This window comes from Capsicum annuum, chromosome 2, assembly GCF_002878395.1.
Source record: "Capsicum annuum cultivar UCD-10X-F1 chromosome 2, UCD10Xv1.1, whole genome shotgun sequence".
NCBI classification, from domain to species: domain Eukaryota; kingdom Viridiplantae; phylum Streptophyta; class Magnoliopsida; order Solanales; family Solanaceae; genus Capsicum; species Capsicum annuum.
The window spans coordinates 125,374,050-125,387,590 of NC_061112.1; the positions used below are offsets into that span (position 1 = coordinate 125,374,050).

Below are 13,541 nucleotides of genomic sequence, written 5' to 3' on the forward strand. Positions count from 1 at the left end.
CGATGCTGAATAATTATTTTTTTTTCCAAAAAAAAAAAATTGATGGGTTAATTGTTAGTTTGTTACTAGTACTTAAAAGATTACCTTGCTAGCTACATGAATTTAATATTGGTGGGGATGTTTCTCTTTTCTTCACAAGCTAGTGTCATTTAGACCAAGCCCATACTACATTAATAGTTATATTTATAGCTATTTTTTGCTACTCTAGTTTGTTATTTGTTTTTGTAACATTAAAGTATTAGTTGAAAGCAGTTTGATAATCTTTCAATATTTTTAAAATGTTAAATTATATATTCGTTTTAATTTCTTGTGTCCTATTTTTTTTTTAGTTCATTTAAAAAAGAATATCTCTTTTCTTTTTGCAGACTCTTTTAATTTATCTATTTTCATACCACATGTTTAAGACCATAAGATTAAATGATATTTTTGTTCTTTCCACATATATCTTTAGTTTAAAATCACAAAATTCAAAAATCTTCATCATGCATTTAAACTTCGAGCTAAGTCAAAATCAAACAAACAAGTTAAAAATAAAGGAAGTAAAAGTTTTTGTATGCTAAAAAACAACCTTTTATTAGAATATATTTTAGACTTTCTTTTAATTTTCAAAAAAAATACAGACTAAAATTTTTCTCCTTTTTATTTCACTGAATTTTTTTAAATTAATGATTTCAACAATCTAAAATAATTATTGTTTTATGTTGAATTACCTTCATTATCTTTTCTCAATTAAATTTATTGGATAATCCATTTTATTTTTTAGAAATATAAGATTTAAGTAATATAAAAAATATTTGAGGCTACAAATTCTTGTATGATTACATTGATAAAGTTAATTTATAAATAAAGATAACATTTAAATTAAATAGTTGAAAGTCTGATTTGGCAAAATACTTTTGTAGATGTTCTTTCAATGGGTGAAATCGTACAAGATCATTAAAATTTTAATATGGGATAAAATAGATTAAAATTGAGTTTATCTCTTATTTTTTTCATAAAAAAAAATCATCAAGTTATTTTAAATAATTTTTAATTTAATTGGATAAATAGATCTTTTAGGGTGTCACTGTCACTTTTTTATATAGATCATTACTTTTTCTATAGTATTTTAAATGTCAATACAATGATTTAAATTTACAAAAATGGGTGGGATCTTCCAAGGTCTTTAAAATATAATTTAGGATAAAATTGACATAATAAATTCATGTGAAACCTAGAAAAATTAAATGTTCTCCACTATATATAGTAGTAAAGTAATGTAAATCATTATAAATTTTAGAATTATTATTTATTAACAATAACATATATTTATTTATCAAAATTACTAACTTAATGTCATTATATAAAACACAAAAGAGAAAGCGGTGTATGTGTGGGTTGGGTTGGGTTGGGGAGCGGGGTGGGATGGGGGAGGGAGTAGAGGAGAGAGGAAATCAAATTAAAGTGTTGTAAAATATCTCAAAATTTTTTATTTTTTTTTTATATAATGGCAAATGAAGTTATATTGACTTAAATCAAGGATAATATAAAGAAAGAGACAAAACAAATTAATATGAAATAATAAGTTAAAACCACATGTCAAAGAGTAAATTTACAAAAAAAAAAACCTTTAAAGTTATTAATAAGTATTAGTCGTAATCTAACTAAAGATGACAAAATATATAGATAAACATTAGTTGAAATCCAACTTAGTACTATCAAATCTTTAAATTCTGCCGCATATATATGATATAAATATAAATAAGACCAAAATTATATTTGCTATTTTTTTCAGAATAAATCTTGTCAATTTCTATAGTAGCTTGTCATAATTAAGATAAATTGAGAATATACAGCTTAAACATCATTACAAGTTCTTAAAAACACAAAGTTGTAGCTTTTTCTTTGACGTACAAAAATAAGAGAAATGTCAAACAAATTACTCCCTCTATTTATTTTTATTTGTCGGATACACTAAAATAAATATTTATTTTTATTTGTTCAATTTGAAAAATCACTAAATATTTTTGGCATTCTACCTATTCTATGTATAGTAAAATTATCACTTTATTTTGTTGCTTCTTTAGACGTATGCCAAGTGGACAAGTAAAGATTTGGACATACGCAGTACGCTTTCTAGCTGTAGCAATAATAATTTTTAGTTTGTTGACTTGCTTGAAGAAGATGTAATACACCATTTTGCAGCAGACTGACAAGCAGGTATCAGTGTTATTGGGCTGGACAGTATACAAGAGAAGAGTGGTAAAAGAGAAAAACAAGTTCTCACCCAGCCCAACTGAGTAATGGTCATGAGTCCTACCCTGATTATGTTGACTATTAGAGGCAGAGGGGTGAATTGGATAAAGTTGAAGGGTAAACTCAAGAACAAAATTAATCTTGATAAAGTCTTGAACTAAGTATTAATAAAGTCATGAATAGAATGTTTGAGTTTCTGTAAGATAGCTCACTATATTTGAGTTTCTTGAAATTCAAGGAAATGATGAGAAGAATTAGGAATTTGAGTGTTTTAAGCTAAGTTACTTGAATCCTCCAAAAAATGCTCTATTTTTTAAGGATCCGACACGCACCCGATGACATTTTTGGAGAGTCCGAGCGACATAGATTTTAAGTGCCCAATGGAATTGGGCTTGAATTAAAATCCAAGCTCACCTAGGCTGGCATAGGTTTGAGGGCTGTGCCTAGGCTCATGTTAGGCCCCAACAGTTCCCCTTCCTTTTTAACTCACATAGCTCATAAGGGTTCAATTCTAGATCTCTCAGATTGCATAAATAGACTTATATTCTGGTAGGCAATGAGCTTGTGCTTTTCTCCAGGCAATGGAGGGAGATTTAGGCTATTGACTGTAGGCTCAAGCTCAATTGCGCGCGTTGCTTTCAGTATGGATCATATAGATTGATGAATATCTTAAACAAAATGTATGCAAACTCAATTTCACCGACACCCAGACTCTAAAATCCTGAATTCGTCTCCAAGACCTTGATTGTGAACCCCAAATATGGTGCAACTCTATTACTCGAGCCTGTTTCAGATAAAAGACCGGATTACTACCGAGCCTTTTATAGTCAAAATGCAGATGTAAACCTGATACTCTCCCTGTTAAATATCCGTGAGCTAGCTCATTTGATGGAGCAAAAGATGAGTGAGAAGAGGAAGAATTGAATCAAATATTGCCAGAAAAGCTAAAGATAATTACTTCACGCTCAAGGCTACATTATAAAAAGCAATACTATGCCAGAATATCTCATATAGAATCAAATTTCATTCATTCATATATCAAGGCAAGGGCTGGTTTTAACACAAAAAAAAACTCAGCAATGCTCATGCCCACTACTATGTCAATTGAAAATTACAACAATCATCACTCTCAAAACCAAGTATTCTTTTGAAGTGGAATAGGAAAAAGAATTCCTCGTATACCTAGACTAAAATGGTGACAGAGACTCCAGAAGGAATGATATAAAGTTTCATGATATCATTGAAGCTATACCAATAGAAACAAGATGCTTCATATCAATGCATGATCCATCTTCAAGGTTTGCTCTGCTGACAAGAATCAAGAGTATATAGTTCCTGTTCAAACAAAATGGAGCACAAGTAAATAATTTCACTTTCTCAAACATCAAAGTCTGCTCCAAAGAACTAGAAAGATGGAAAGGAGGTTACCTCAGAGTAACGGACATGATCCTTGTGCAAATTAGAAGTTTTCACGATAGTCTCCCACTTGGTATCATCAGTGTGGGGCTTCTGATGCTGCTTCTTAGAGTTAAAACTCAAGAATGGGGTTTTCAAAGGAATGGAAGGCAGCGTGCGCCAAAGCCAAGACTCGGAGGGAGATTTAGGTAATGGTGGTGGTAAAGTAGATTCCAAGGAGGTAAGGTTAGAATCTTTTGGGTCATTTAAATTTGGGTTATCTTCGTTTTCTGTACCTAAATTTCCACAAGGATGCACTTTTGAAGATTCTAAGGCTCCGGGTACTGTATCAAGATTTTGCTTTGGTTTCAAAGACTCTTGATCAGCAGGGCCTTTGTGTCTTGATATGGACATGGGAGAAGCTTCCATCAAATCAAGGAAAGACTTCTTTTCAGCAATCTGTTTGCCATCTTTCTCTGAAACATCCAATTGCTTGGCACCTTTAGTAGGAGCCACGGCAGCCAATTTTTCAGACACTTTACTGTTTTCAAGCGGAGTTCTCATATTCTTATCCAAGGAGTTCACTAATCCCTTAGGTTTAGAAGAAGCAGTATTAGGGGCTGAAAGTGGCACATTATCTACAGAATCTACATACAAGGTTTTCTCAACTATTTCACTTGGTGAATCAAAAAACCTTCCTGTGACCATCCGTTGTGGTGCTTTGTCCTTGACAGTGTAACAACCTTTGCGGAATGAATCAAAGCGACTAGCCCAAAGACTCTCCATTTCCTTTGGCACACCAAGAAACCGTGTACCCTCATTGAATGGAGATGGGGGTGCTACATTTCGGTAGGGAGATATAGCTCCACTTCTTGAACGCCTGCCAGGAGAGATTCCAACAAGCTTACATGAATCGCTAGGGTTAGTCAGCTGCCCCGACAAACTCCTATTATCAGGTTTGTACAGCTCGCGAGACAGTACTCCAGAATGAAATCTTTGCTTATTTATGTTATCACAAGCATTCTGCAAAGAACCAGATCATTAGAAACAGATATAAATCTTATTAATCTTAGGACAGAAAAAGAAATAGTGACTATGATTCTTACCTTCTCAATAGGCCCACTATAAGCTTTTCTACTTAGTTTCTTGACTTCATGAGCATAAGATGTGGGACTCTGTGCCATCTTTGGCTTCATTCCTGGAACTCTTTTTACTGATTGAGCTGAGGGTGTGGGAGCACGAGTCTTCACTTTCAGTCCTGGCAGTGGATTTAATAGGCACAATGAATTCTTCACACAAATCCGAGGGAAAAATTTCCACCCTTTACTTGGCTTTTTGTGCGGATTCTCAGACACATCATCTTCAGTTTCACTTCCTACATCTGCTGGATAGCTGCTATAAGGTGAGACAGGGTAAGATTCCAATGGTTTAACCACAGGCTTTCGTTCCACGGGGACTAGCTTTTTGACTGGCATCGGTTGTTCAGCAGAGACTGGTTTTTTATGAACATATTGAGGCGTCTCCAAGACAGCAGCTTTTGCTGCAGGCAAGAATCGACTCATCATAAAGTCTCGAGTTTGGGAGTCAATTGAAAAGGTTCCGGATGGTTGCAAATCTGAACTTTGATGTCCGCTCAAACCACTGACACTGCAGTTCAAGGACAAGGATTCGGTAGGTGACATTGTTTCAAGAGCATCAGAATAGGCATCATCCTCATTTTCTCTATCTCCTCTTGAATACATACTTTCCACCAGGCTATCCAGTAAAGCTGCATGATCCATCCAAGGCAGTCCTTCAGCTGGAGACCTGTAAATGTTATGAGTACGAGGCCTTTCACCCGAATAGAACCGAACAGTCTCTGGCAATCTTCCTGGGGGCAACCTAGGACTACTTGCGCGCTCCACACGAAGATTAGTTCGGACTTCGTTGTCATCTTTTGGTCTTCCAGGGATCTGTTCCCACACAAATGGAACAGCTGCTGGTTTAGTCACCGCACTCAACTCCCAATCTGATTTTTTGACAGGTAGTGATTGTAGTCTATTTGGTGGTATCTTATCTACAATCTTTTTATTTGCTCTCTCACTGGAAGCTAAAGATGATGGTATTTTCCTCACAGATAGAAGTGGTGCATTGAAATCCAGCTGCTTTTTCGCCATATTTCCCCCTGTGCTGGTAACAAATTTTCTATTCCCTTCCTTCCAAAACAAAATCAGCAATCAGCAATCAGCAATCGCATATATGCCTTCCAAATCTTCAAACAATCACTACAAGAAAAAGAAATCAAGAAAGCTGAAAATACTGGTGTAAGGACATGGCCCCATTGGAGTCCGTGAGAAAGGGAGCTTCTGTCTTTTAACAAAGAGAAAAGATAAAGAATGTATTTCTTTATTGCCAACCCAACCCCACACCCTCAAAGAAAAAGAAAATAGAACTCAGAGACAGCATGCTATTTCTCTTGGCAATTCACAGGATAATTATACAAGGAAACAAAGAAGAGGAGCTGCTAATTAACAATTAAATCAAGATAAGTGAGAAAAAGAGAGAATTCCTAAAACAAGAACACTTGAAAGTGTCATTTCCTTGTTAATTTCCAAATTAATACTCCAAAAATAAGATACAACAGAACCATAACCAACTACAGGATAAAATCTAGCATTAATTATCCATTCCAGATAAGAGCAAACCCACAACTTTAACATCTTCTTTAGCCACTACTACAACAACATATCCACTATATTCCCGAAAATGGGCTCTGGGAAGAATAAAATGTACATGCTCGGAGGAGGTGAGGTAGTGAGATTGTTTCCGATATCTTCTTTAGCCACTATGAAACAAAAATAAATAAAAATAAAAAAGCAAAGAATCTATAAATACTACCATTATTCCATTTTCCAAGAACCAATAGGACAAACAAGTAACGAACTTGAATACAATGCATCAAACAGAAAAGATAAATAATCAAGAAAATGAGTTCATACCTATAGAGACTTGGAAAAATATGAAAACTTCACCAAAAAAAACTCAAGAAAAAGAAGAGCCAAGAAGACAATGTTAATGGTTGATACCTTGAGGTTGAAAGGTTGGGGGGAATTAAGGAGTGAGAGAGTTGAGTGAAATGTGTCCTTGAATGATGGCGCCAGTTATGGAGTGATAAAAGGGACACAAATTGGAGAGAGAAGAAAGGTCAGCCTTTGCTTCTTCGCTGCTTTTTGCTTTTCTAGTGATGACTGTAGTAGTAGTTTGTAGAGTGGATGGGGTGGAGGACCAACGGGGAGTGGGGTGTGGGGTGGGGGTGCGTGGGGTCCAAAGCGATATTGCCTCGATTTTTTAACTCCCCTCTACTAATTTTATGTATCGTCCTTTAAAAAATAAATAATGGCTTTATACTTTATAAAATTACTTAAATTAAAGTTATTTTAATAGTATTTATCTTTTAGTTATTTTTTTCTTACTAATTGAAATTCAGTAAAGATACAATGGAACAATATCATTAAATAATTATCAAATAATGATAGGTAATTAACTATAAAATTAATTTTAAAATAAATTTATTTTAATTAAAATAAAATATATGAAATAACTAATTTTAAAATATTAATTAATTCTAGATAAAGGACAAAAAAAGTAGTATGCAGAGTTGTGGATGGGGTGGAGGACAAGGGGGTGGGGTAGGGTCCAAAGTGATGTTGCTTTAAATTTTTTTTTTTAATTTTATTATAATGTGTTATTGGTGTATGGTTCACATAAAGTAGGGAAAGGGGAATCAAATTGGCAGTTAATAATAATAGCCTAACGGCCTTAAATTCTTCGGCTGCTCTATTTATCATTTCCTCACCTCAATTCAGTAACTACTTTTCTGATCTATATATTAACTTAACATCCTGTCCTTTTTTTTTTTTCGTTTCTACGTATTTGGTATCTGCATTATGATTTAGTTAAATTTGAATTTATATACTATGTACAATATTTATTTTTATGGACAATGCTTTTAAAGAGATTATTTTGATTTCCAGACTTAAGCTTCGATAATAGTACTTCACACTTCTAATTCACGATGGAGGAATTCCAATCAATCTATTAATTCATGGTCACGTTTGTCTCTTATCCCTTAATATTTAATTTTGATCCGTTAAGTTAATAAAAGGTAGTACTACCTACATTTTATTGTGGATGTAAAAGTAAAAAATAAATTGTACAACTTTTAAGAAACATATTTAATAGGCTTAATTTATAATACCTTCACCTCTTTCCCACTCGTAAATAGCTTAGTAAGGGTAAATTTGAAACAAAAAAAAAAAATAGTGCGTTTTATACTTTACCATACATAAATCAGAATAAGAAGTAAAAATGAAAATAAGCACTCTACCATACAAAATCATATACTTCCCATCTTTCAAATGATGAGATTTATACTTTATACATCATTACATCTTACAACATTTTTTTTTTAAATATCATCATATTTTGAGGGTAAACTAAAGTATTTAAATCCATATAATAAACACGGAGATTCAGACCGACCCAACTAGTTAACAGTGGGTGGGATTCAAACTAATGTACTATTTTGTATTTCATTTCTATTTTTAATAATTAAATTTTTCACTCAAATAATTGATATTCTTAAAGCTAAAACCTGTGTACAAAATTTTTGGAGTAGTGTGGAGCCGTCCTAAATTTCGTAAAGTCTATTCATGCATGTGCTCTTGACATGACAATTGACAAAGAAAATCAGTTGTTGTACATATGTTAGTTAATAGCAGGACTTAAAAGTGTTGGTTCGAAATCGAGAAGGTCTCATGCGGAAGCTAATAGTTTACAAATTAATATGGTGATAATTCAGATGATAACGAAAAACAAACTAAAAAATATATTATTGATGTAATTTGGTCAAGTGATCTACATATTGAAAACTAATATAAAAAATATTAAAAACTATTTGGAGAAAATCTCCCCCTAAACGAGACTCTTTAAACGACTACATCGTGGATGCTATTGTGTTATGGTATGAGAAGGGGGTCTTCTATTTACAGATACCCAAAAGAAAGAAATTTGTCAAATATGGAAAAGTTTTATATTTTCCTTTCAGAAAAACTTTTATTTCCTTACAAGAAAAAGTAAAACTTAGAATTTGGTAAGAAAATCGGAACAAAAAATCCTACCAAAAAGAGGAGGTGATTATGCATGACAAGTAGTTATGGGAGACGTAGATCATGATAGAGGGTTAGTGGATAGAAATGTGTCCTTATTAATAGGGAGGAGTGTTTTGTGTGTAATTGTGTCTGTCCTCATAGTATTATGCATATGTTTTGTAGTTTCTTGTTCATGGTGTTTTGGTGTTGTTGGTGATTTCGGATAGATAGTTTATACTATTAATCTATGGGTGTCTTGTTTCTTGTATCATTTTGTTGTGTGTTTTTATATTTTTTATTTGTTATATTGGTGTTTGTCTTGAATCAGAGATCTATTAGAAACAATATTTCTACATGACGGATATGAATAGCTACAATTTATCTTCCCTAAACCCCACTTCTATAGAAATATGCTTAGTATATATGTTGTTGTTGAGGAGCATAATTGGGAGCTTACTCGTTTAGTTTTGGAGAAATTAAAAATTCTTGACCACTTATAAGATGATGTTTGCCATATCTCTTATATCTAAAATGGAGTTCTCTCGAAAAAAGAACATATAAACTAAAAAAAGAAATTGTAAAAGGCTAGTACAAAAGTAATTGTCCTAAATTCATAAATGTTGTATGGATCATTTAATTAACCATCAAGCAACAAAAACTTTGCTAATTGAGACTGATGCTTATGCATGTTACCTTTTAATGACTTGCTTTCATTTTCTGCCCCCACCACCATCCACACACACACAAAAAAAAAAAATCCATGGAAAAAGTCTATATTTTTCGTGTGATATCCTAAAAGTCTTGAAACGAAACTATTCATATTGGAAAAAGTCTTAAGTCTAAGTTTGTAAATTTCAAACAATTCCTCATTAAATATGACTAACTTTATCGTCTTGAGAGTAATTAAAGTGAATGAAGAAAAGTCTAAAATTAAGAAATGGTAGCCCCTCCCACTTAATTTGTGCATTAAGTTAATGCTTTAGACTCTGGTGGTTGTATATACAGTAGTAGTTTTTTAAAAATAATTTCTTGGTCTAAATTCCCAACAACTTCCTAATAAGCTTTTAAGAAACTGCCAATCGGGCCCCCAAATAAATTAAGAAAAGTAAATTCTTCAAACTAATTTTTGTGAAGAGTATCTATGAAAGACTTTTTTATTCGATGACTTTTGTTGTCTGCTATAATTGACTGTGTCATCAATCCAAAAGTATTTGTTTATTGGAGAATTATTTTTGTTCGTTAATTAAGAAAGGTTTGTCTGTTGGCCACGCTTAGAAAAAAATAAATAAATGAACATAAAGGTAAATGACAAAATATGTCACCTAAATAAACGGATGTCATCTTATTATATAATAAGAAAAGACACAATTATTTTTGTTTCAGAGACATAAGCGCCGAATTTTCAGTATGTTAAGTGATTTATTTGGATTTTGCTTTTGTTATTTTGGATTATATTTGGACCTCATCTTACTATAGCATCCCCCCCCCCCCGCCCAAAAAAAAAAAACAAAAAAAACACGTAGAGATTTGTTTTTTCTTTTAAAATTTTAGAAAGTGACATGAAAAAGAAAAAGGAGATGTATAAAGCAATGATATCTGGTAGTTAATCTTGTGAAAAATTTGTCCTAGGTTGGCGCCAATGTTTTGTTGTTACTTCAGTATTCAGAAATCATTTATTTTTGTATTTTCTATATTATTATTATTATAAAAATGATTCACAAGTATGAAAATTTTGGATGGATTAAACTTTTTGACTTTCAGACAAGTATATTTTTACTTGGACGTTACTTTTATAATTTTGTCATGTTATTGTTTTAGGTAAATATTGAATAATTTTTTTTCAAAAAGATCCCATTCATTCCATTACAGTTTATAGTATTTGAATTTTAACCTAATCATTTTTTTTTTTCATTTCTCCTGTTAACTTTGTTAAAAGAAAATCATTTGGAACTCCAACTAAAAAATGTACTTTCCCTCTGGAATTTAATTACCTTAAACCCCAAATTTTCATAAATATGGCGCTTTCCTCTTTGGTTTCTTTTTGCTCAATAAATACAGTGTACTCTTAGAAGCAATGAAGGCAAAGAGAATTAAGGGAAAATAAATTACCATACTGTCTTTCCTATAGAGAATAATTAATATAATAATAATAATCATAATATATATATATATATATGTTTTCCGTTTTTATATCTCAAAAATAATTTGTGTATCCTTGTTTACATTATTTTCTACTTTATAGAATAAATTTTCTACTTTCCATCCCCCACCAGGGGTGGAGCTACCCTTCAGCGAGGTGTTCATCCGAACCTCCTTCCGTGAAAAATTATATTATTTATACATAGTTTTAATTATTTTTTATGTGTATATAGTAGATGTTGAATTTCCTTAATTTGTTCGTATATTTATTTTTTAACCTCTTTAATAAAAATCCTGGGTCCGCCACTGACCTGGAAAAAACAAAAAAGAGCAAGCTAGCTCCAATAAATTAATGCTATTGACTTATGGAGAATTAAGGACCTGATTATGGACTGCAAATGAAGGAGGAGCTAGGTCCCCTACAATAATCAATGTTTGGTTAATCAAGTGCATAACAATAATTGAATATAGGCCATGTGAAGTTGTCTTGTATTTTAAGGACTTCACAATCAATATTCCTTGTGAAGGATGATCCCCATTTATTAGCCTCTTTTTCTTTTACTACTACTTTCACCTCTCAAGCAATCTTCTCATTACTACTACTCTCCCTACTTTAATTCAAGCATTAAAATTGAGCCACAAAAAAGTTGGGCAGTTGCTATTCTCATTATCTATTCTTTTCAACTACCTCTAATATGAAAATGGGAAAAGGTCCAAAACCTCATCCATGTTATGTCACGTCTTGTAATTATTAGTGTCAAATAGTTTAAATTCAATCTTCCTTTGGATCCACTTATTAAAATTAGGATTTTTCAGTAATTATTTATCTAACAGCCTAAAATATTTAATCAAAAATCTTAATAGCTTAGTTGGTTGGCTATGTAAATTGTAATCTCCAGACAAGTTCCCGATATCCTATTCAATTTCTTTAAAAAAAAAAAAAAAAGAGTAAAATATTTACTCGTTTGTACTCATTTGCAAAATTCGTCCCCTAAAGAAGAGAAAAGAGTCAAAAAAATACTCTTGGCCTATTGAATTGAACTAGAACATATTCTTCTTTTACCTATTAAACAAAAAATGCCCTTGACATTTATGAGATAAATAAAACAAAACAAAAAAATTAAAATATTTAGAGAAAGATGGTGGGAGAATTAGAAAAAAAGCAATGAGATGCAGGAAATGTTTGTCGTGATGTTAGGATAATGTATGGATTAAGTGTTCAGTCGTGTCAATTTTTTATTTTTTTATATGTTTTGAAGAATAGAGACAACACTACATGTGCTAACTTGTTTATACACATGTTATGATTTGACTCATATTCCCTCCCATATGCATCACGGATTTACCCATCACTTATAAAAAAAAATAAAAAAATTCAGAAATAACACCGTAGGTATGATTATAATTTTTATAGCAATAGTTTCAAAATTATGAAAAATAGCAATGTATGTTTTATATTTTAGTAAAAGGTTACTATAAAAATACATATATAAATATGTTTAAAGGTTCCTTATTAAATTCTAATCAGTTAGAGCAAATTAAGGGATAAAACTGTACCTTATTTCAAGTAACTTTAATTAACAGATACCTTTACCATTAATGTTTTTTTTTTTTACCTTAACCGTTAATTCACAATTTGAAATTCAAAAATCGTTGTCCATATACATCACGTAAAAGCATTTAAAAAAAAATTGAGAGATTAAAATATCATTGATGAACTCTGTATTTTACGAAGAATATTTGAATAATCAACTCCACGATTACAGGTACGGTTGAATAAACTTTTTAGATCATGTTTAGGGAATTGCGAAAATATTTTGAAAGTTAATAACAATATGGGTTAATGATCATGAAGTTGAAAATTTTATATATGGTATTTGGAATTTTATAAGTTAAGGGTGAAAATATTTTTCAAATACTTTTTTTCTAAAAAATCAAAGATTTTCTTTTCGTCATGTATGTATGAAACTAAATTAAACTTCTTAAATGCTAAATTTAAATTGTAGTAGATGATACACATTATTCTGATGAAAAATTAATTTTCCGTGAGAATTTTTTTTTGGTCGTGTATATACAAATTATTAATTGTATACAGTACATATTATATAATTGATTTTGTATTTAATATTTTGTAGTGTTCTGAACCTTGACAATGGGAAGCATACCTGTTCTCATTAAACATACTGGTAGTATGAACAACATTGAACAACAATATGAAGATTACATCAGTGATGTAATATTGTTGAGCATAAACGCTTCATACAACCAACTGCGCGAAGTACTAGCTTCGCACATGGATGTCGATTTGACACGCAAAAGCATTCAAATTGAATATCAGTCAACATATATTGAAGGTAAAATACGTATAAGTAATGACATGAATTTGAAGGTTTACATTATGCAGAAAAGGGAGATAAAGGCAATGAGTGCTTTGCCCTTGTACATAAGTGTTTTAGAAAAGGATAGTTTCAATGAATTGGTTAGTTCATCAATATGTAACGCTGCGAGTATGAATTTGTCTATCACTGCGCGTAACGTTGTGAATACAAGTACTGAAAGCACGTTGATAGTTACTAATTCAGATGAATGTTTGGATGTATTGGATATTGATGCAACTAAAGTAATTATCTCGGACCCACATCA

The 13,541-nt window shown here is 31.7% G+C and overlaps 1 protein-coding gene across 6 annotated transcripts; it reads right to left on the bottom strand.

Moving 5' to 3' along the window:
* Positions 1-3,241: 3,241 nt before the first annotated feature.
* Positions 3,242-6,851, bottom strand: LOC107859266. 6 transcript variants are annotated; one of them, XM_016704211.2, is made up of 4 exons: positions 6,696-6,851; positions 4,737-5,894; positions 3,664-4,653; positions 3,242-3,570 (listed from the first exon to the last, which is right to left on the bottom strand). In XM_016704211.2, exons 2-4 carry the CDS (start codon positions 5,784-5,786, stop codon positions 3,529-3,531), a joined length of 2,082 nt encoding a protein of 693 aa, XP_016559697.1. In that variant the 5' UTR covers positions 5,787-5,894; positions 6,696-6,851; the 3' UTR covers positions 3,242-3,528. The 6 variants fall into 6 exon arrangements, with proteins under 6 accessions (XP_016559697.1, XP_016559699.1, XP_016559701.1 ...); XM_016704213.2 differs by having other exon boundaries at positions 4,737-5,825; positions 6,696-6,847; XM_016704215.2 differs by having other exon boundaries at positions 4,737-5,821; positions 6,696-6,843.
* Positions 6,852-13,541: the final 6,690 nt, after the last annotated feature.